At 53.2% G+C, this 23,598-nt stretch overlaps 1 protein-coding gene across 1 annotated transcript; it reads right to left on the bottom strand.

Annotated features, from left to right (window-relative positions):
• Positions 1–569: 569 nt before the first annotated feature.
• NECAB3 (N-terminal EF-hand calcium binding protein 3) lies at positions 570–22,501 on the bottom strand. The gene is made up of 13 exons (XM_065754099.1): positions 22,409–22,501; positions 18,811–18,835; positions 17,697–17,805; positions 10,520–10,545; positions 10,114–10,211; positions 4,288–4,424; positions 4,003–4,124; positions 3,636–3,715; positions 3,270–3,323; positions 2,729–2,841; positions 1,658–1,735; positions 1,234–1,325; positions 570–764 (listed from the first exon to the last, which is right to left on the bottom strand). Exons 1-13 carry the CDS (start codon positions 22,499–22,501, stop codon positions 736–738), a joined length of 1,056 nt encoding a protein of 351 aa, XP_065610171.1. The 3' UTR covers positions 570–735.
• Positions 22,502–23,598: the final 1,097 nt, after the last annotated feature.

The following is a 23,598-nucleotide window of genomic DNA, read 5'->3' as shown; positions in this document are numbered from 1 at the left end:
CCCACCTCCGTGGCTGGGGTGAGCTGGGCCCCTAAACACCTCCACATCCCACAGCCCTGCCCAGGGTGGGATGTGCCCCCTTCTGCCACAGGCCACTGGCATTTTAATAACCACAACTGGGGACTGGGGTTAGAAACATTCAAATGAGCATCTCTGGTACAAGCCAGCAGGGAAAAGCAGTGTGGGGTGGGCCAGGCACGGTGCTGAGCAGCACGCTGCCGGCACAGGACAGGCAGTGAGCTGTGACGCTGTCCGTTTCCCTGCAGGGCTGTGGGCACGGTGCCCAGCCCGTGTGCCCACGCTGGCTCACAGCAGCCCGGTTTCCACGGGCTCTGCTGGCAGTGTTGGCTGTGGCAGCACAGTGCTGCCCCCGCTCCCGCCCCGCAGCACGCAGTGACCACACGCTCTCAGTGCCAGCACTCCGGTGCTCTTTATGTTCGTTCAGCAGCAGCGCAGAGCCCTGAGCTGCACTCGGGTGGTGGCACCACAGTGACATGCAGGGACCCGGTGCCGCGCTCACCCGCTCCAGTAGGAACAGATCAATTCATTAATTACACCCAAAAAAAAAAAAAAAGAGCAAAAGGGCAAAAATGACACTGCGGTCACCAGGCGGGCAGCCCCAGGGCTGCAGGAGGTGAGCAGGGAGCAGAGGTGACAAACGTGAGCTCAGGAGGTGGCAGTGCAGGGGCTCCGCGTCCTTCTGCGTGGCAGCGGTGTCTGGAGCGGCTGCCGGGGTCAGTTGTTGTTGGTGATCCACCAGGATGCTGAGGAAGGAACAAGGAGGGCTCAGGGGATGAGGGCAGGGGGGGCAGGACACGGTGCTGAGCAGAGGGAGGGGGATGGATGTGGGGGTCCACAGCCCTGCTCAGCGTGAGCTGATGTTTCCCTGCAGGAATCGGGCTCCAGCACCACCCACATGGTAAAAGGGACAGAGAAATGGAGCACCATTTGGTCCCAGCTGCCTCTGAACTCCCCCAGCTTCTCGCTTCATGGGCAGATTTCTCTGGGCACATGCATTCCCCTCAGCAGGTTTCTCTCTGGGACCTTAAAAATGAAGCTGGGACGCAGCCCCTGGGCCAGTCCAGGAGGGCACGTGCTCTGCAGATAGCTCTGTGGGATGTGGGGAAGCACAGCGGGCAGTCAGTGTGACCTCCAGCCAGGGCAGGACTCTGTGTGCCATCAATGCAGGCTGCACAGCACGTCTGGAAACAGCTGCATCGAGCCCCCACTCACCTGGGAAGAGCATGGTGGTCAGCAGCTCCGGGGACTCCAGCAAGCTGATGGTGGCCCGCTGGAACGCCTTGCTGTGGCTGGACTGCAGGTGGCTGTTGGGCAGTGCACGGGGTCAGGGCCAGGGCCCGTCCTGCTCCAGCCCTGCATGGGGTCTGAGGGTTCCCCTGGGCTGCAGCAGGGCTTCGTGCCAGGAAGGGCACAGGGCTGTGCTGATGCTGCCCGGAGCACTGCTGCTCCCACCCCCCTCTAACACCCGGAGCTGAGTGCTCAGCTCCCCTTGCTGTGTCAGTCCTGGGGCACAAGGGGATGAGGCAGCAGCACGGGTTGGTGGGGGCCCCCTGGAGTCCCGAGAGAATCCCCTTCCACCCCCACCCAGCACGTCCAAGGTGCCTGTCCCACTCCACACGCAGGGAGAGCCCCTGACCTTCTCCATGAAGCTGCGTCCTGCCAGAACTCATAGAGGATGAAGCAGGCCTCGTCCGTCAGCTTGCAGGCAGACACGCTGTGGGGACAGGAGCAACCTGAGCTGGGGACACTTGGGAACAAGGGGAACAGCTCTGCACACAAGCCCCCTCCCCCCCCCCACCCCCCTCCGGCTGTCAGAGGGCAGCAGCAATGCCAGGACACAGACACAACCTGGGGCTGCCAAGGGGAACCTCCACCAGGTCAGCTCCTGCAGCCAGGAGCTGAACAGCCATGGGGTGACCCTTGCTGCTGCCCAGGAGCAGCATGGAGGTGTTTCACTATTTCTCAGGGAGTGGGGCAGAGCCACAGGACAATCTCCACTGTGTCAGCTGCAGGAAAGAAGCTGGGGCAGCAAAGCCAAAGGACACTCCGGGATGCCCAGGCAGCAGCTCGGGGCTCTGTCATGGGCAGGGCTGTACTGCTCTGTGATGTTCCCCATGGTGGAGCACTGAGCGGGGTGTTCTCAAGCTCCACTTCTGCTTCCCACTCACATGGAGAGCCTACAGCACTGCCCCCGTGTCACACTAACAGTTCTTATAATGGAAAAGCCTAAAAAATACACATCATTCTCTCTGCCACACATGTCAAAACAAGCTTCTTCCTTTTGTTTGGACTGAAATGCAGTTCTGTACTGTTGAAACGGAAGAGCTGAAAAATGGCACTTTAAGTGGGAAAGCAGCCTGAAGCCTCCCATGGGAAAAGAGGGATTCTGCCAGCAGCCACAGTCTGCAGGGACACAGTGGCTGTGTCTCCACCTGACCCAGGGCTCTGAACTCTGGTGGAGTGCTGGGGCACAGCCTTGATCTTACACTGTGGGGCAGTTTTAGGAGGTCAGGGTGCTTCCACCAGCACATGCTTTATGTGAAGCAATGCTGTGACATGAGCTCTACCCTGACTCTTCTCCCTTCCTCTCAAGTCTCTCAATGCTGGAATAATGCAGCACTCTTTCAGGTGCACGCCACCGCCATTCGTGTTGGCATAACCCCCCTCACCTCCCAGCACAGCCCTGCTCCTTCCCCACCATACTCACTGCAGGCAGCTGCTCTGTGCCATGGTGACCTCCACGTAGGACCTGAGTGCCTGGCGGAACTCCTCGATGCCACCCTTGGCCACCAAGATCTGCCTCTTGGCCACCAGGATGCTCTGCAGGGAGACAGGCAGTCAGCGGCGGCGCAAGCAGAGCCGTCCTCTTGCTTGCCCTCCTCACTCCCTGCAGCAGGATGGGGCAGTGACAGCAAGCACAGGGCAGCAGGGGAACCAGGCTGGCACCACGACTGCTGCATCTCCCTGTGTGCTTGCTCCAGATGCAAGGGACACCCCAACCACTGGGCATTTCTGTTGGGGCTTGGAGCAAAGCTGGGTGGCTTAGGGGCTCACAAGCAGAGCACTGCCCTCCTTGGGCTGGTCACAGGCACACATGCACCCAGAAGCTGCACATGCCTTGGGCTGCGTGTGCCCTGGGCAACAAACACAGCTCTGGACCAAAGCCAACAATGGTTTCAGTGCACAAGAGAAAATCTGTGCACACATTAGTGTTGCTGCAAGTGACGAGCAGCAGGAGCAGCACTTACTTCATCTCTTCCTTTGCACGTTGCTTCCTCCTTCAGAGGTTCCAGGCGTGGGCTCTGCATTTCACAAAGTCATTGTTAGCTGAGGATTTTGTAATAAAGCAAAACGAGCAGCCACCCACAGCCCAGCACAGCTCCATGTGAGATGAGCACCACCCCAGAGGTGTTCAGGTGCCTGCGGATATGGGGATGTGACACACACACCTGTGGGGCTCTGGGGGTCCAGACTGACTTGCAAGTCAGAGTCTGGTGAACTGGTGCAGCTCTGTAACGAAGCCAGGGCTGAGTACCACAGCCCCTGGCACAGGGAGAGGTCCCAGTGCTGCTCTGGCAGGCACTGAGGTGTGGGGCAGCCCCAACCCCACACACCTTGCACTCCAATTTCTCGATGAGCTGCTGGAGCCTGGAGATCTGTGCCATCCACTGGCTGTCAGCTTCCACACAAACACCTGCACAGTTGAAGGCAAAGAGATGTCACCACAAAACCTTGCTGAAGACTCAAAAAACCATGTGAGTTTCTAAACCTCTGATATAAACCAAGAAACTGCTTTTTGTGCTGAAAGCCTTCCTGCTGCTCAAGAGATAGAAAATCTCACAACAGCCTGGGTTGTAATTTCTGTGTGCAGCAGTCCAGATCCTGCTGCAGACTGCTCTCGTACCCAGGCTGGGCAGAAGCAGGGTGGGGGCAGACCCCCTGATCCACGGACACGCCCCGGGAGGGCTGGGCTGCAGGTACCTGTGTTCAGCATCCCAGAGTAGGGGTCTGTCGGAGACAGGCAGATGTTCTTCTGTCCTCTGTGCCCACATCGCCGCCCTGACCTCAAGCCAACCAAAGTCTCTGATTTCTTTATGTCTTTTCTGAAAGAACAAAATGCAAAGCAGAAGCCGGCGTCACTCCTTCCCAGGGCCAGCTGCATGCTGTGTCACAAAGGGCAGCTCCCACCTCAACAGATCCCTACCAGAAGCAACTCACATCCCAGCACCCCGTGACCCCATGCTGGTCCCAGTGAGCACCCAGTACCTCTCCCGTCCTGCCTGCTCCTCCATGGTGTCCACAGCACACTCGAGTGAGCCCTGCAGGGACTGCAGCTGGTACATGGTCTCCCGCAGCAGGAAGCGTGTCAGGAACTGCTCCATCTTGGAGGAGGTCTCGTAGCTCTGTGGGGAAGGGGAGAGGAACCATAAGATGCCCACGGCTCTGCGTGAGGAAGCAGAGACATCTGAAAGGGGCTCGGCCCTTAAATAAGCTTGAGCTGCTCTACCACAGCTCTCCCGGGCTCCACCTGTTGGCTGGCCTTGCAGAGCCTCTGGAAGGTACCTGAGTACACCAGAAAGGACACAGGGGGTAACACCAAACTGTCAGGGGACCCCTCCATGTTTCCTGGCTTTCCCAAGAGGATGTGCTCAGAGCTGCACACCTCGCTCCAATGCACAGGCTGCCAGCTCCTGGCTACTCCAGACAGAAGCATGGCAGCAAGGGCTGAGGGCTCAGTGGTAGCATTACTCATGTCCTCCCAGCACACAAAGATGGGAAAGGAGAGGTACCTGGAGCATGGCCCCAGTATGCACACAGGACACTCCAGTGGGCAGATGGAGCATCCCAGTATTGCAGAGAAGCCATCACTGCTGCAGGAAGGTGATCGAGTCAGCCCTGTCCTGCTGCAGGAGTCCAAAACAGATCTGAATGCTCCAAAAGAACTGAACTGCTTTCCCTTGTTGCCCCAAGTTGTTCCTGGGCTCATCCAACGTCACTGCAGTACACCCACACTGTGAATCTGGGCGGATTACCTGGCCCAGCTGCTCTGTGGCACAGTACCACAACAGGGCCGGCCTTCCTGGATTCCCTGCCAGCACAACAGGGCCCCACAGATCTGCATGGGGAGCCACATCCACGGGAGGAATGAGATGAGAAGGTCTACACAGTGCTTGCACTGCAGCAACGTTACTGCAAGAGGTGATCTCTGGCCATGGCAACAGAGCAGCCCAGCTCTGGGTACACAGTATAGCTGGGGAAAACTAGAGAACTGAATTCTTTGCAATTCTGGTGTAAAAGTAATGTCATGCTTCAGGGAGCTGAGTGAGCCCTGCTCCGGGCACTGAGCTCAAACTCTCCTCTCCAAAATAGACTCCAGTGATGTGGTTGCATTATTGAGGTCAAATACTTCCAATTCCTATTCTGTTTCTCTCCAACACGCAGAAGAACTGAGGATCCCAGATTCCAAAAGCTCTGCATAAATCCACTTGGATGTAACCCTTCCAAGGCTGCTGCCAAAACGAGGCAAGGCACCGGTCCCGTCCCAGGGCCAGGGAGAGGCACGGAGCCAGCGGTCCCACACAGAAGAAACAAAGTCCCTGAAGTACCCAAACAGACTCACTCATCCTGATGCTGGAAACGGCTCTGCCTGCAGCTGTCACCTTGCAGGGCTGCAGCAATGCCAGCTCCTGGCCTTGAAAGCAGAGCAAGCTCATCTGCAGCGCGGGCACAGACAGCCGCAGCTGCTCTCTGTCCAAGCACACAGCTCTCCCCACAGCAGCTGCACTGTGCATGGGTTTTTCTCTCTCAAAACGAATCTCTCTTTTCTGTCAGAGCGTGGCAGAGGAGCAGGTGATGGTGCTGTGGCCTTGGGAAGCAGAGCTCCAGTTCTGCCCCTCTGTGCTGCCTGCAGTGAGTACCCCATGCACCCTCAGCCACACCCACTTGGAGAGGGGCTGCATAGCTGCACAAAACAGAACCCCCGGCCTCACTGCAAGGCCTGGGTCGGGAAAAGTGATTCTCAATGCCCAGGGCACTGCTGGGTACCTAGTGCTGGGACAGGCTCAGGCTGCCCTGCTGAGCTCATCCCCAGATACACACAAGTTCAGAGAAGAGCACAGGCTCCTGCCACACCTTGCTGGAGGTTGCAATCTGCTCTGCACACAGCAGCTGGGATGAGCCCTCCACTGTGCTGCGACATCCACCTCTCACTGTGTACCTCCAACCTCTCCAAATGGACAAAGCAGGGTCTCCTGCAACTGCAAGCATTTCAGATGTGCATGACAAGCCACATCCCTCCTGTGTCTTACACAGCACGCCCCTTGGAGCATACAGAGAGAAAAAGGGATGCTTCAGAAGCCCTATGGAGCTCCCAGAAATCCAGCAGAAAGCAGAGGAGCCCCCAGGCCTAGGGCACACCTGCAGGCACAGCGAGGAACTGCCAGGCAGCACTGCATCACCAAAGCACTTTTGGGTTCCACAGTGACAAATGCTCCCTCTGCCCAAACACCAAGTGATGGGCATCTTGTGTCTGGGGTCAAAGGAAGCATTTCAGCAGACATCAAACACAATTTCATCCTTCCACACCACCTTGGAAGATTTCATAGCAGGAAGGGAACTGATTGAAAATACACTTCGTCTTTGATTCAGCCACACTGCTCAATTCAGGGTAAATAAAAAGGGAGAACCCTCCTGTGGGTACTGCAGTAAGCACTCCAAACCCCACCATCAACTGAATCTCAGCAAAATACATCTCACTGAGCACACAGCAGCTCAGCACTCCTGGAAAGCAGGAAATAACTCGGTGAGCACAAGACAAGAACTGTGGCTGCAGACTGGTATTCATCTCTGTTGACCCAAATGAAAACCCCAAAGCTGCCAAGAACTACTGCAATTGTGCTTTGAGAGGTTTTATTTGTTTCTTATGATGGCAGTTAAAATTGGGATGCGGAGAGGAATAGGTGAACATGCAGTTCCTGTCCATGGAGACATAAGAACATCTGATTTGGAGGGGTATTTGTAGCTTGGTTTGCAGCATTTGCAGGCTGGAGAAAGAAGATGCTGGCATACAGGATCCCCATCAGAGATATCAGCCTGTTTGCATCTTACTCTGACACTATTATACTGCAAATGCAAAGTTCAGCCACAGAATAAGGTGTACGTAGTACTTCATAGCACAGCCACCAGCAGTTATACTTTAAAAATACATTATTATAATATTTGGAAACAAACAAACAAACAAAAAACCCAACTCTTTCCTTGAACAGGTGTCCTTCTTCACCATGTTTCTACCACAGAGGAAGGATGGGAATGCACGAACCCCAATGATTTCTTTTTTTCTGCCAGCCAAGGATGAAGCAGAACGAGCTCGTGCAGGTTTGCTGCCCACGCAAACGCTATTTCCTACAGTCACTGCTGTCACACAGTGAGGTGGAAGCTGGCTTCCATTTCCCACGCTCCTGCAGCACTTTGCAGCAGCCCACAAGGTGACTGCTGCCCCGGAGCACAGCCTGTCCGAGGCACTGCCAGGAGACACTGCACGGCTGTGCCAGGCATCCTGCCCGCAGTGACAGTGCTGCATGCAGGGCTGGGAGCCAGTGCACTGAGAAGGCTTTCAATGGCACCACTTCAAACCACAGCTTCCAGCACAGCCTCACCATGCTCCCTCTGAGCTTTGATTTCTGTATTCCCTTTCCTCCCCTGCCACTGCCCAGTGCTGTCTGAGTGAGCCAAGCCCATCTCCCATGAGCCATGTTTTTGTAGTGCTCAAGAAGCACCCCGTAATCTGTTTTCCATCTTGAAAAGTGGGCTTGTATTTACCTGAGGTTTTCTGCAGCTGTGGAACATGTGCCTGGAGGATACAGGGGTAGCAATACCCTGTCAGCAGAAGGAAGACAGATGACAGCCACAACCAAGGGATGCTGTGATTCCACTGGTGAGACTCAGGCCAAATTAGAGATGTCCTTCCTTCAGCTGGTCAGGGTATCCTTGAGCATCACGTGAAGCTCTCTTACATAAAGTCTGGGAAAAATCCTCCACCAAGGTGACCCCACAGCCCTTCTCTGGAGGAAGCTTCATAGTGAGGGCCATTTCAACAAGCTGGAACCTTTCATCCTGCACAGCACCCAGCACTGCTGCATCTCCTGCAAACTCCCAGGAGGAAGCTCCATTCAGCTCAGGCAGGATCCTCTGACAAACTGGAACTCCCAGTCCTCAGCAACAGGGGCACTAGGGATGTTTGAGACAACAGAAATGACAGGCAGATGTAATATGGAAACCTCCATCTTCTGCCCATTGTCCTGGCTCAGACAGGTGTGAACTCTGGCTAAGATCTTCCCACCCAATCCTAACAAACCCATTACTCACAGAATAGCCTATCTGGAAATAAAAACATGGGAAGGCATTCAGGTTGCAGCAGATAAGAAAGCAGTGTTTATCATCTCTGCCAGCCTCTAGCTGTGGCACATTTCCCACAGCTCCAGCACCAGCCCGGGCTTCTCCCAGAGCCAGCCAGGGCAGGGCATGGGAGCAGCACCCAGCAGCACCAGCTCTTGCACCAAGGCACAGCCACACACAGCACAGGTTGCTTTATATTTCCTCAAGCTCCAAGAAAAGGGCAAGAGATAAGGAAAACGAGAAGTTAATTTAAGAAAATGAGTGGTTCAAGGTGTGTGCTGAACAGGGCCTCAGAGCAACGTGTAATTATAATGGAACACACTGGGATGTTTACACCAGAAACTATTAAATGAATGAATACATCATGCCAGCACTGTGAAGCAGACAGTAATTGTGCTGTACTTGGGAGAAATACATGAATATACAATGAATTCATTATTAACATTAAATAAATAAATAAATAAGAAGTTAAATAAAGCACAGCTCTCTGCAGATGAATCATTCTTTCCCTCTGGATTTGCACTTAGTAAGCTTGTATGGGGTGACACTGCTGAGGCTGGATGTGCCCAGAGGGAGGCACAGAGAGCAAGATCCTGGGTGAGTTTACAGAGACACAAACACCCTGACAGCTGCCCAGGGGTGCTGGCAGCAGGACCTTTACTTCCCTGACCAGCAGGGAACTGCCTTTTTTTCCCTCCTCACCTTCCCTGCCATGGCTGACTCAGCCTTGCCAAAACCCCCTAGAAGAAGCAGTCCATAGCAGGTATATGAAAAATTCTGATTGAAAATTGCCCAGTACAGCACAAAGAGAGACAGAGATAGGGCACCTAGTTTCTCCTCTGAGACGAGAAGAGCCTGCTGGAGGTTCATGCAGTGCAGAACTGGGGCTCTCACCCATGTCCCTTCTCTCTCAGTCTGCTGAGACAGAGCAACATTGAGCTCCTGGGCTCACTCCCACCTCCACCACACAGAGAGGAGCAGCTCTGGCACATCTCCCTCACACCTCAGCCCTGTCCTCCATGTGTCATAGTGATTGGTGCAAAATCCTGCTCACATCCTTGTTCCCACAAGCATAAGTTCATCCACCTTACATTGGGCATCTGTAACACTGAAGAAAAAGAGAGGGTCAACTCTTCCCACACCCATACAACAGAATCAGCCCCAAGTACAAAGCTAAACCATTTCATACTCCTCAGAGGCAAACGAGATGCTGGGTCCCTTCCACCATGTGCTGCTGCTCTCCTGCAGCTGCACTTCAGCTGCAGTGCTGTGAGCTGCAGACCCCTGCCCTCCAACACGCAGGCAGGAAGGCAGACAAAGCAGGACACTGCTTGGCCTCATTAACAGCCTCAGATCTGCTTCACCTCAGTATAAGCTGCAGGAAGAGGGAAGGCATTCTCAGCAGGGGTGAACTCAGCTGGGAGTCAATGAATTTCACCAGTCTTTTCCTTCTGAACATTTGGCAGTTTCCTGAAGTAGCAGCTTCCCTACATCCACTCCTGTCTCCTCTCCGTGAGCAGAAACTCACATACACCAAAGCTCAAGCTTGAGCTGCCTGGCACAGGATCCACCCTCAAGTAACCAAAAAACCTCTTTGCAGCAACAGGTGACATCTGCAGCCTCTGAAACTCACATTTAATGCTGAACAAGAAGACGAGAACACCACTTCTGCTACCCACCCTCCTGCCTCATCCTTACCAGCTTGGTTTTATCCATAGCTGCCAGGACAGCAGAGTTGAGCGTCTCCAGTGCAGAAAGCACGTTCCTGTACTCTCCAAGATATGCTGAGAAGTAATCTGACATGGGAGAGAAGACACAGTGAGGTCCCAAAGCGTCTCTTTCCTTGCCTCCCCTGTGCCAGCTGCTTCCAGCACTGCATGGGCATTCCCACTCCCACCCAGCAGTCACACCTCCTGCCTGGAACCAGATGGACAGCCCATTCCTGCCCCAGGGACAAATGCCCACCCCTGGAAGAAAGCACAGATACCTTCTGTCACCCTCCCTTGGCCAGCTGGGATTCACACACAGGGACCCACCAGTGCCGCCCAGCCTGCCCAGCCCAGATGCACAAAGCCCCTCCGGAACAGAAGATCAGCCTACTTACCACACAGCTTCTCTGTGTCCACATTGCTGCAAGGAAAACAGTTTTGTTAAATGGTGAGGCTGGTTTGAGAGAAACACTTGTGGTGAATGGGGTCTTGAAGGCTTGTCTGGAGCCCCCAGTGAATTTACTGCTCCTCCAGTGCATTTTAAAGGCTGTATTAGAAAGATAAAAAGCCACACAAACTCAGGAGCTGTGCTCAGCACCTGCCACACCACAAAGGTATAAAGAACACCACCACTGCTCAGGTCCTTCCCGTGCGACCTCAGCCCCCTCCTGTCCTCTCTGCTCTATATGAGCCCTCTGGGGCAGCTCCTGCAAGGCTGACAGGCACAAAGTACCTGCAGACAGCGAACAGATAATGAAGGAAAAAGAAAACCACACTGAAAAGCTTGTTAATTCCCTGGACCTTCTTGACATCAGGTGCCAGACAAGGCAGGAGTCCTGTGGGAAAACCACCACATGCCAAGGTATGCAGGGACAGGGTCCAACTCCTGCAGACAGGATCGTCTGTGCAGAACAGCCCAAGCCCTAAACCCATGGCTGTCACCCTATACGTGTAGCTCTGCACACCCAGCCTCTGTCCCCTGGGCAGAGAGCTCTCAAGCACTGCAAACGAAGGGCAGCCTTCCCTCCTCCTGCTAATAAAGGCACTTCTGGGGTGGAGAGGAAGGAGGACACATCCAGAAGTACCTAGCAGCTTTGGGGAGAGGATGTTGGACACCACCTGGAACTGGCAGATGCACTCAGGCAGCCAAAGCTGCAGAGCAGTTCTGCTTGTGATGCCTCACATCACCTGCATGCCCCCCCAGGGAAAATGCCCCAAGATGTCATTTATTCAAATCAGCCTCCTCAAGAAATTCTGCTGTCTCAAAACCCCCTAAGTGTCTGGAGCCTTTTTTACACCTGACTGGAAAAGTGGAAGACAGTATAAAAATGATCTTTAAATGCCTAAGTGCTGTCACATGTGGAGGAACCGGCGATACCTGGAGCTTGCTGGGCTCCCAGCATGAGAATGGCTGCAGCACGGCTGGTTTCTGCACCTCTCCTTCTGCCAAGCTTCCACTTCATCATCTTTAACAACACATAGTGCCTCCAATGATGAAAATATGCAAACTTCACTGGGAAAGGCCACATCCCAGGCTCTCATTTTTGAGCTGACAGATGTCAATTTTAGGTTTCCCCAATCTACGTGGGAAATGCAGCACCTTGTCGCTGCTCCTGCTCTAAGCAGATCAATCCACATGAACCAGCTATGCCTGCAAAGCTCAGCAGACTGCAGCACATTGCTGTTTCACAGCCAGGAACAAAAAGGCAGCCCATGCAGAGCGCAGGCTGCAGGCTCAGGCATGGGGCAGCTGGTTGGCAAAGTCCCATGACCCTGGCTGCCCAGTCCCCATGGGACCTAAGAACCTGCACAGCCCCAGCAGATCGAAACGAGCAGGGGAATACTGGGACTGGTGGCAGGTGAGCATACCAGGGGGGATGGACTTGAGGACGCTCCTGCACTCGGGGTTTGCTGGAGAACCCAATTTCAGTGTGCAGGAACACTGGGAGGACAAGTACTGAGGTTATGAAACAAAAGTCGCATAACCGAACTCAAATCTCTTTGTGAGTAAGAAGTCCCTGGCAGTGGGACTGCAGCCCTTGCATTCAGTTACTTGCATCAGGCATTGCTTATGCAGCAGAGGCAGTACTGAGATGTGATTCGGTTCATCCACATTACACCACTGCAGGAGCTGATCAAGGCAGAGCTCTGGAGCACTGTCCAGGCAATGCAAATAGCTTTTAAAGTGGATAAAAATAGAGTGTTTCCAGTGCAGAAATAATAATACAGATATAATGATGATACAGATAATCAACAAAACCAATGCCCCTTCACCTGCCAACTCCACTGTGTCAAGTTTTACTGATCCCACCTCTGAGCAGCTCCACGCATACCACCACAGCTTTGCCAAGCTGACTGGGGTTTGAAGCACACATTTAAATTGAAAAACTTATTTTTTTCTGCAAGTTTCTGAAAGCTGTCTGGAACCTGCAGAGCTGCAGGAATTGCCTTGCTGCTGCACTGGCACAGAGATCTGGCACTGCAGCATCCATGGCACAGCTTGCATAACCTGTGCTCCAGGAGAATAACTGCAGCCACTGATTCCCACCTAAGAGAGGGGCAATGCTCACAAAAGGGGAGATGTGGACTCAAGCTAATAAAACCAAGTGGCAAACTCTGCATGGCCATTGCTTCCCAGATCCCGCATCTGTGCTGCCCTGCCTCACAAAAGTGCAAAATCACACTTAGTTCTTTCTATGTCAGCCCTGAAACGTCAGCTGCCAGGGCACAGAAACAGACTGCATTAAGAAGAGAGTAAGAAAAGACAGAGTGCAGTATCAACAGCTCTTCCCTCTGCTCCTCTCTCTGACATCCCTTCTTATCACTGCAGGACAGCCATCCTCTGACTGAAGCACTTTTTCTGAGGCTTTCTGCATTTCCACGTAGCTGTGTTTTGACTACTTTCAAACCTCTGATTAACTGTAATTAAGCTTGAACTGATGATGGAGGATCTTGTCATCATTATGTTTTCAGGATTTTGTCAGAATGTGCCTGGAACCGATGCAAGAAAACATCAATCAGCTTCAGCAAAGCAGATGGGCATTTTTTTTTTTTTTTTTTCACCATTTAATGTTCACATTGGAAACCTCTGCTGTGATCATAGATCTGGTTCCAAACCCTTACGCTGCACTCTTTAGAGTTGCAGTCACTCTCCAGAGTTGAAAGACTGGCTGATGCTGTGACTCTGAGCATTGGAGCAAAGACAGAAGGCAAAGTGACACAACCAGTTCTTCCACAGCACCAGAGGCTGGAGGGAATTCCATGAGAGATTTTATAAGGTCAGCAGACCTTCAGAGATCCCAAAGCACTCACGGCTCAAGATCAGAACTCTCAGCAGACTGCATCCAAGATGCCATCAGCCTGATTTGACAGCTACCTCCCACACAAAGGAGGATGTGCTGGATCTTTTTTTACTTTCCTACATTTTCCCAACTGATGCAGAACAGAAAGGTACATGAGGTACACCTGACACTTCCTGGGGCAGACTGCATCAGTCCACACACGGAGCAGTGAGCACACAGCACACACTCCTCAGTGCTCTGTCCAAACCCCTCCCTAGCTGGGTATCAGCCATGCTGCCCCTCATCCCACCCGTGCTGAGCAACCCATGCAGAAGCGCTCAGGAGAGGACGAGGCCAGGGCTGGGGATGCTGCAGGGGCACCTCAGAAGCAGCTGCCACCCAGGCTGCACACAGACACAGGGCTGCTCCGCCAGTAACCTCCATGCTGGTTCTTCCAGGGCACTTCTGCAGCAATGGAGCTTTTCCACTCCTTTCAAAAACATTTGGCTTTTCCTCTAGAAGTTTTGGTGGATGAAAACAGAACTCAGGGAGATGCAGTCTGTTCTGCTCCAGTGCCAGCTTTGGTGCTGCACTCTGACAAGCGAAACACAGCAGTGAACCTAGCTGTTGGACTGAGTTACTGCCAAAAACTACATTCAGTTTCACTGCAAAACATTTTTTTAAATGCCAAAGAATTAGAATGAGGAGATATTTTAAAACCAAAACGCAGTATTTATGAGAAATGCAGAATAAAAACTGCATTTAGAGGATAGGGAAATAGAAAAATCTTCAATCACTCCAACATGTCTGAATTAGAAGTTTTTTGTGAAGAATATTCTGATGGGGTTCCTCCATCCAAATCAGCAAAGACGCACTGGGTTACACCTCAGCCCTTATTCCACCAGCTCAGAACTGAGCTGAACCTTACAGAGGCAGCTATAACAAAAGCCAGCAGCATCCTGCCTGAGCACCGGGTGACACCGGAGGTGGAGCACAGGCAGACAGGAAGGATGGAGAGGAGGGGAGGACAGGAGGGTGTGCTGCTGTTGGCTCTCTGGAAGGAGAACGAATAATGCATGAGACCTCTAAAATATTAATCTTCCCAGATGTCAGCTTTGTGAGCCAGGGGAGCAGATGCAGGCTGGCAGTGATGAAAGAGAGCCAGTATGTGTCTGGGCAGCACTCCATTACCCAGACACAGATAACGTCTGGGTATAAAAAAATCTCTGTTGCTGTGTTTCCTTGGGTCAGGCTGTCACTGAAAATGAAACAATCTTTTCAACACAGACCCAGTGAACACAGCGCCCTCATGATCAAATCCACCCACTGGATTGAGTGAAACTTTCCCACTGTCAGAAAAGCTACAGAATGCAGAAAGAGAAAGCCAGGTGTGCCAGCAGAGCTGACCACGCTTACGCTGAATTCATGTGCAAGAAGCACACCAGCAGCAGGTTCACCTCTGAAGGCCCCTGCCCACCACTGCTCTGCAAGCCTTTCATTTCAGATACAAGCAGACAGTGCTGAGTGTATCTTTGAACAGGGAGAAGGCTTCACCGACAGCCTTGCAATACCTCTCACAGTGACCTGCAGAATATCACACAAAGTTGGCAGACATCGGGATTAAAAGAAGCTGGAGTTTTACACTATACAGCCCAACTGTGGAACTAACTTTCAGCCTGTGTGGCTGAAGCTGAAAGTCTAAACAGTTTCAAAACAAAGTTCAATTTGTGGAGGACAAAAGGCTCTGGTGATGATGTAAGCAAGTCCTAAACTAGTGATCACTGGAAGGGTGCTTTCCACACAGTCTTGTTAAGCACTTTCTGTTGACACCAGTGGCAGAAAGATACTGGGAGAGACAGAGTCCTAGTCCGGCCCAGTCTGGCTCTTCTCCAGGGGACGGCAGGGCTATGAGCACAGACCTTATGAGGCACCAGAAGTTCCATGAGGTGAAAGTCTCCCTGAACACCCCAAGAACACATTGCAGGAAGTCCAACTCTAGATGCAGAGCTATGGGAGGCTTTCCTTGGTCCAGCACATCGAATTTTGACTGACTACTCCATTACCTGCGTTGTAGAGTGGGTAAGTAGATCTGTGCACAGCCCAGTGCATATTTATTGGTTCCATTTTAAGCAAACCCTGTTTCATCTCTGAACTGAAGTCTCTGGCAAGGTCAGTGAAGTGATAAACTATCTAATGCATCCTGAAGCTGCCCAGAGCCAAGCCTGCTTGCCTGCCCTGGACAAGGTTTCTGTGTGGCAGCAAACACCACGGTTCACTGCCAGGCCAAATCCAGCCTGGAGTGGAACCAAGTGAAAGCTGACACTGCCTCGTGGAAGGCAGTGCATGAAGCCAGCCACAGTGGAGCAGGCCCCAGGGACAGGCCTCATCCCAGAGGAGGTGGCAGTCCCTGGGTAATTTCTCTGTGGGGACGGGGTTCAGCCCAGTGAGCACACAGCTCCAGGCCAGGATCAGGGCACTCTGACAAACACATTGTTTGCAGGGGACTGGATGCTTCCTACCAGGTGATTAGCTGAGTGCCAGGATCCCACTCCTGGAGATGCCACCTCCTCCTTCACCAGCTAGCCATCAGGTTGGAGACATCAAGCACAGCTCCCTTGCTGCCACAATCCCAAATGAATCCTTCTCCCACCTGCTCACTATCCCAGAACTAACCCTGTGCACGTGCACAAGGCTCATGTCCCAGCCAGGGACAGAAACAGGAAGTGTTCCTGAAACATCCTCACAGCTGGGCCTTCCCATCTGCTCTCGGAGGACTGAGGGCATCCTTGTAGGAACAGGGGTCTCCTGTGCTTCCTTGAAGTTACTGAATACAAAAATCTGGAAACTAACTTTGTCTGCAAGGACCCTTCTGCTCAGCATGGTGAACCAAGATCAGAAACGCAATGGTCATGCCCTGCTAATAGATGTCACCAGCTCAGTGCTGCAGAGGTTGTGTTGTCATAGCTACCATGCCGTCATTACAGGTGACAGCGCCTCAGCAGCCAGGCCACTTATGACTCTCAGAGTGAGCAGTGTGGCTCAGGCAGATTGAAGGGGCTCAGCACAGCACCCTGCTTCCTCCACAGGCAGAAGGGCTGAGGGTTGGTGGAACTGCTGCACAGGGACATCGGCAGCTCAGGGTCTGGGGACTTACAAGGCAACACGGTGCCACCCATGTGACTGCTGCCAGTGCAGAAAAAAAACTCATTTTAAAAGCAATGTTAGACCAGGAAATCGCTGCCAGTCAGATAAAACCTTCTGCTTTGCTCCAGTCTGTTTTCCAGTGGTACTGTACTGGTGATGACTCCAAGATCACCCCAAACTGAAGCTCAATGGAAGGAGCACAGAAAGGCAACAGCTCCCTGCTATGTCTCTGGGTTCCCAAAGAGATTAAGGAGGTATCTGCTGGTCAACTCCTGCTGCATTCATCCAGTGAGCCCACCCAATTGTGCATACACAGCAAGCAGTCACTGGAGGAAGATGCCCTCCAGCCCTCACAGAAGTGGTAACGACACCTCCTCTGCAGCTGCCTGGCCTGGCTGGTACGATACAAACCATGGAAAGAGGCATGGGGGCTGCAGAGGCACCAGCTCACTTCTTTGGCCCATCACTAGATCAAGAGCATCACCTAACCCACCAACCCAGCACTTGGTCAGAATCAGTCACTCCACTCATGCAGCTCCGGGTGGATGGCTCAGGGACTTGTGGGCAGGGACTGCTCAGGATTTGCAGTCAGTGGCACAACAAACCCAGCAAAGCCCAGCTGATCTCCTGAGGTAGCTCCAACCTACCAGAGCCCAGAGTTAAGTGCAATTAAAAAAAAAAAAAAAAGAAGCTGACCTAAATTCACAGTTCCACTGACACTCATAAGGCTCATTTCTGGTAGAAAGTTCTTACATAAGTGAAAACCAGTTCCCTGTGTCAGCAGTCACAAAGACAACTGCTCATCATCCTCACATCACCACATGCTCCTCCTGCAGATACACAACCTGCTCTGTAAAGCTGTGTATTTCTGGAAGGCATTTTTCAAACCAACATAATGTATTTTTAAATGGATGCCTGCTCTTATGGTGCAAAAGTAAATCCGATAGTGCCTGTTCTCAGAAAATCTGGTTTCTCTCATCACCAGTACTCATAGTCAGTGTTTAATGGATTTTAACATCTGCGTGTTACAAGAGCTAGGTTTATCTCACCCTATTTATTGCACCCGCCTCCAAATGTCCTCCATCTACAGCCAAGCAGTTTTATATCCTCCTTCATCTCCTCTCCTCTGCACCACCACGGTACTTACTCCGAATGACGCCTGTCAATGCCACTGAACAACTCCCACAGCTCCTCTGAGCTGAGGATTCCATCAGCAAAATAGTTCTTGAACTCCTCAAATGACAGTTTCCCATCATCTGCATTTAAACAAAAGGGAAGAATAATTATATATCTGCAGAAAGAAGCATACGAGCCCCAGCAATCCTCTCAGCAGCCTCTCTACCAGAAGCGTGGGATAGTTGGGCGTGTTGTGCATGATAATTAGAGTGGAGATCTCATTGAAAGCACATCCCACCACCCAGAGCAACCCCATCAAATACCTAGCAGGGTTGGCAAGCAGAGCAAGTACTGCTAGGTGGGAATTTCAGCTACCCTGATCCTTCCAAAAGACCTTCTGTAACATTTTCAGAAATGTATTTCAATCTGTACTTAAATAACTTCCCAGACTGGCTTTCCATTCAGTTCTCCTCAGCACAGAGCCCATTATAAGCATCACAATGAGGATAGTATCAGGTTTTTATGGAAAGAAAATCTTTAACTCAGGAGCTCTTTCTTTTCCATCTGTAGAGAACTTCAGCTCCTGAGCTGCATTTTGATCTGCAACAAAGGTGGCTTCTGGAACCTGCAATCTACCATGACAGAGAAGAGCAAAGATGATGGAAGGAAGACTCGGAGAAACCCCTCGTGGCATTGGACTTCTTGGTTTAAGTATGCCAAATATAACTCCAGCCTAACAGACAACAGGGGCTCAGTGGGATCAAAGGGCAGAATCACACAGAGGGCGGAGTCAGTGCTGCAAGGTACAGAGTAAAAGCCCCATGGATCCCAACCAGCCCTGCTCTGCCTCCCATCCCACTGCCATTGAGCAGTGAGTGGTGTGGATGGTGACACAGCTGGGTGAGAGCCCGGTGCTCACAGTCTCTGTGCTGTGTGACACACAGGGCACAGTGAGTTTAGGAAAGCTGCTTTCCCAGCCCCTGGCCAGTGCCTTCACCTCCTGGCAAAGCAGAAAAGCAGTTTTCTTCCAGGCAGAGAGCTGCTCGTCCTCATCCTTCACTCTTCTAGTGAACTTCTCAGTGAGGAAGGGTTACAGCATTACCCAGGGCTGAGAGGGGGAGGAGGCAGCAGAACAAAGCACTCACCATTCTTGTCAGCTCGCCGGAAAATCTGAAAGGGAAAACAAGACAAGGTAGAGAGTGGTGGCAAGGAGAGCATCGAGCACAGTGGCTGCCAGCCCTCCCTAGCCACCATGGGGGAACCTCTGGCCCTGCATGAGCCATGGGGGAGCACATACCACCAGGGCTCAGGACAGTGTGCACAGGCAGCTTGGTGGGAAATTTCCCTTTGCAAATGCTTGGAACCATTTCTGTCAGTTGCACAAAGCTCTCAGCGCTCCTGCTGATGCCTGAGCAAGCCCAGCACTAGCACAGAGCATCTTTTAGAGAACGCAGGGGGAGACAAGGTAGAAAAGGCATTACTGCAGCTTTGCTACAGCCTTGAGATGGAAAGTGTTTAATTTTTTAAATCCCTTAAATGAAAGAACATTGAGCAAAAAACACTCCATAATGTGAGTGCTTTGCACATCATCACCAACATTTCAGCCATCTGCAGCTCTCACCCTGTATGTTGTAATCACCCTTCACAATTCTTCTGTTTAGGACACCTGGACATGTGAACCCCTGCAATGTAACTAATAATTAATTCATTCATCTGTAACTAATTTTGTCCCAGAGCACAGTTTGAGCACTGCTCTGGTTAAGCATCTTGACTCAAACCACGGGACCCAGGAGAAAGCCAGGTTTTTTCACTGCTTCCTCTCACCCTTTTCACCAACAACTGTCTGAAGGTCTTGAGCTGATTCTGGTGAGGAACAGCACAATTTCACAATTTCTGAAGGCTGAGAACATCTTGCTAGACAGAACAGTACAGGCTTTTGGCCAGCACATCCTAGCAGAGCTGACAACAGCAAGCTGCATCTGTCATAACTTTCCTCTTTTTAACCGTGTCTTTCAGGTCTGAAGAAAGATCAAGAATGGAAAAGGGCAGGGCAAGGGGAAAGCAGGCTTTGTTATGCTCTTTTCCAAGCACCAGCAAAATAGAACCCGCAGATAAACCAGCCCCGGGGCAGCTCTGCTCCTCACTGCAGGAAGATGCATCCTTGAAAGCCGCTCTTACAACCCCAGCTCCGTCCCGCGCTGCTTGCTGGAGGCTCTGTTACACAGCCCATAGCCAGCCCTGCATGCACAGCCACAGAAGACGTTCCTGAAATTTGCTTAGACAGAAAGACAGCTGGAACAGTTAAGCGGGGAAATCTCATTCTCGAAGCTGCCGTCTTTCAACTGGGCAGAAGCTCTTCTGATGCTGGTCCCTGCAGGGAACCCATCTGTCTGCCCCATGTCTGAAAACAGAAGCAGGGACACCTTGCAGGAGAATGCCCTTCTGAGCACAACCAGCTCCCTTTGCAGCACTGCCCTGAGCTGCCCGGCATTAGGTAACGGTGCCTATGGGATGCCGCTCCCAGCCAGGCCAGGCTGCTTTCCACACATGAATATAGGGCAGGGCACTCTGAGCACACATTAGGACTCTCAAAGCTTTCTTGCTACCAACTAAGTACAGAAACTTGCAGTTTGCACACACTAGGGATTTCTCTGGGTTTTAAAGCAAAACTTTCTCCAGGCAAAAGGGTCTGCTTATGTATCTGCTTTCACTCAGACTTCCAGGGCTGAACTTCAGTCATGGAGGCCAGCTAGCTCACCCCACCTGCACCCCCCAAAACATTGCCAGCGTCACCCAGGCATTACTGAACTCAGAATCAAGTGAGGCCAAACATTTCCCCTCTCAGGCTGGCCTGATTCATCATGGTAGGAGGGATCATGCACGCTAGGAGGGATGCCATGGGGCTGGGAAGGCTGCAGATCCCTAATCTGGGGTGTTCATCCTGGATTCAGCACTCATCACAGCAAGGAGGTGCTCTTCATGCACATACAGAAAGCTCTTCAGCAATGTTTGAGAAGTCCTGCCTGTGTACGCAGCAGAACTGTCTGAAGTTCATCTTAGCAAAGAAATGGAGCCATAAGAGCCCTGTGAAGGAAAGGCAACATCCCCTGAGGTCGTGTGATGCTGGGGACAGCAAGGTTCCCCATCCCAGCTGTTCTCAGCCCGGGAAGAGAAAAATAGATCTGGGTCGGCAATTGCAGAGCCCTACCTCCATTATCACATGTATTCAAGTTGCTGGGCAGTTACAGAAACGCAGGGACACTGCCTCAAGCCTGAGAGAGACATGCCCCTTCACCCAGGGCCTTGGGCTTAAGCCCAAGGGGCCACGGCCCTGCTCAGTGCCCGCAGTGACAGATAAAACAATGGAAGAAGCTCTGAGCCTACTTTTATTTTGGGATTAAGCCCTCTGAGCCCTGGAGAAGGGCATTACAGGGCTCCTCCTGCATGCAGGACTAGAAGCAATCTCTGCTCCCAGAGGTTCAGCAGGGGACATCCTGATTGTGAGGTGAGGACAGTCACTCAGGGAACTAACCTGCAGGTTAACGCAGCCTACAACCAGGCAGGCTATGCAAACAGCTCTTCTGAATCTCTGGTATACAGAGGGGAAAGCAAACAAGCCCGGGGCTCCAGTGTGGGAGGCAAGCACCCTGAGGCTTGAGATGTCTATGCAGAGTAATAATTGCAACAGCAGTGCTGCAGTTGACACAGCACCCACACTGAAGCATCACAGGCAAAGTCCTCCTTCTCATCTTACAAAAACATCAGTGACTTCCAACAGGGGTGAACACAGGCCAGTAGAGGTGACTTGGCTCATCAGGGTGAGCCTTGCACAACCTGCCACATGCAGACAGGCAGATCCCACTGTTCTCCCTCTCAGCTGGTCTCCCCTGTCCCTCCCTGCTTTCCTTATCATCTTTTCCACTCCAACTCCCACTAGTGAATGCACCTGAGCTGCCAGGAGCCCCCTCCATCATACACGTCAGAGGGGGATACACCAGCGCTGCTCTCACCCTGCTGCCAGCCTTCCCTCCAGCCCAGGGCTCTCAGCTCCCTGGCACTGCCACCACATCCAGGTGTGCCCATAGAGTCACAGTCCCCTGACAGCATCTCCACCTTGGGGGAAAAAGCAGGCACACATCCTTCCAGAACTTGGAAGTGCCTAAGGCAGTGAAGATGTCAGTAACAGAGGCAATGCCCAGGGTCCGCGCTGTGCTCACACGGCACTGCGGTGCATGGGACCAGCTGGGAGCCTGCCTGGCTGCGGGAGGAGGGAGGCACGCTGCTGGGCCCCATGAACCCGGCTGGGAGCTGGCCTGACGTGCAGAGCTAGCACAGGAGGCATTCAAACCATCCTGACGAGCTGCAGAGTCGAGGCAGGAGCACGGCAAAAGAGAGAGAAGCCGAGAGAGCCGGGAAAGCGGCTGGCGTGCCACGAGAGCCGCCGGTAGCACTGTTAACACTCCATATTTTAATTGCCTTAATGACACTCCGAAGGATAGATCTGGGACAAAGCGACCGCCCGGAGGAGCCGAGCTGTCACCACCACACCCCTCCTCCAAGCCGCGTGCCCTCGGCCAAGCAATCAGCACAGTGAGCGATGCCGGCTGGAGAGCCGTGCAGCCAGAGCCCCTGCGGCAGGAGGGGGACCCGCACCTCCACCTCCCACCTCCCGCGTCCCACCGAGGAGGAGCCGGGCCCGGTCCTCGCCACCCCCCTCAGCTCCAGGCCCCGCGCGGCACTCACGTCGTGGAAGATGGGCAGCGGCTCGCGGCGCGGCTCAGGGCCGGGCTTGGCCGGCAGCAGGCACACGGCCAACAGCTCGGCGCACGCCATCATGGCCGGCCCGCTGCGTGCCCGCGAGGTGCGGGGCGCTGCCGGCGCGGTGCCCGTACCACAGTTACCGCAGGAGCGGCGCGGTCCCACCTGCCCTCAGCGAGCGGTCCCGCGGCCGCCCGGCAACTTTGCCTCAGCGCAGGGCCCGCCCCCGCGGCGCTCCGGTTGGTCGCGCTTGGTGATTGGCAGCTCGGAATCGCGCCTGTGATTGGTGGAGAGGAACGAGGCGGGGTGGGGCGGTGCTGTGAGGAGCGCGGGGGCAGCTGTCGCCTCAGTGTTGGCGGCCGCGGGGAGGCCGGGACGTGGTCTCGGTCGGTTCGGTGCGTCCACAGTGCCGTTCCAGTTGGCCTAGTGAAGCCCCAGTTGGCTCCGTGTGTCCCTGTTGCAGGCCCAGTTGGCTCAGCGTGGCCCCGGTGTCGGCTCAGGGCACCCCCGGTCACCCAAGTGCAGCCCCAGTTAGCTCAGTACAATCCCAGTATGGTCCCAGTGAGTCCTTAAAGCAGCCCCAGTTAGCTCAGTACAATCCCTGTACGGTTCCATTAAGGCCCTAACGCAGCCCCAGTTAGCTCAGTACAGTCCCGGTGTGATCCCAATGAAGCCCTAATGCAGCCCCAGTTGCCTCAGTATAGCTCCCGTATGGTCCCAGCGAGGCCCTAACACAGCCCCAGTTGGCTCAGTATGATCCCAGTGAAGCCCCAGTTGGCTCAAGGTAACCCCAGTATGGTCCCAGTGAGTCCTCAAAGCAGCCCGTTAGCTCTGTACAATCCCAGTGTCGTCCCAGTAAGGCCCCAGTTCAGCCTCAGTTAGCTCAGCACAATCCTAGTGTGATCCCATTGAAGTTCTAATGCAGCCCCAGTTGGGTTAGTATAACCCCAGTGTGATCCCAGTGAGGCCCTAATGCAGCCCCAGTTGGCTCAGCATAATCCCAGTGTGATCCCGATGAAGCCCTGATGCAGCCCCTGTTGGGTCAGTGTAACCTCAGTATGGTCCCAGTGAGGCCTTAAATTGGCCCCAGTTAGCTCAGTGCAATCCCAGTGTGGTCCCAGTGCAGCCCGTTGCCCCGCAGCAGCTCTGGGGGCCATGGGCACAGCCCGGGACAT

This window comes from Cyrtonyx montezumae, unplaced genomic scaffold (genome assembly GCF_038088225.1).
Source record: "Cyrtonyx montezumae isolate F1298 unplaced genomic scaffold, pur_monq_1.0 scaffold_9, whole genome shotgun sequence".
Taxonomy (NCBI): Eukaryota; Metazoa; Chordata; class Aves; order Galliformes; family Odontophoridae; genus Cyrtonyx; species Cyrtonyx montezumae.
The sequence above is the reverse complement of the archived record's forward strand: the minus strand, read 5'-3'. Positions and strand labels throughout refer to the sequence as shown.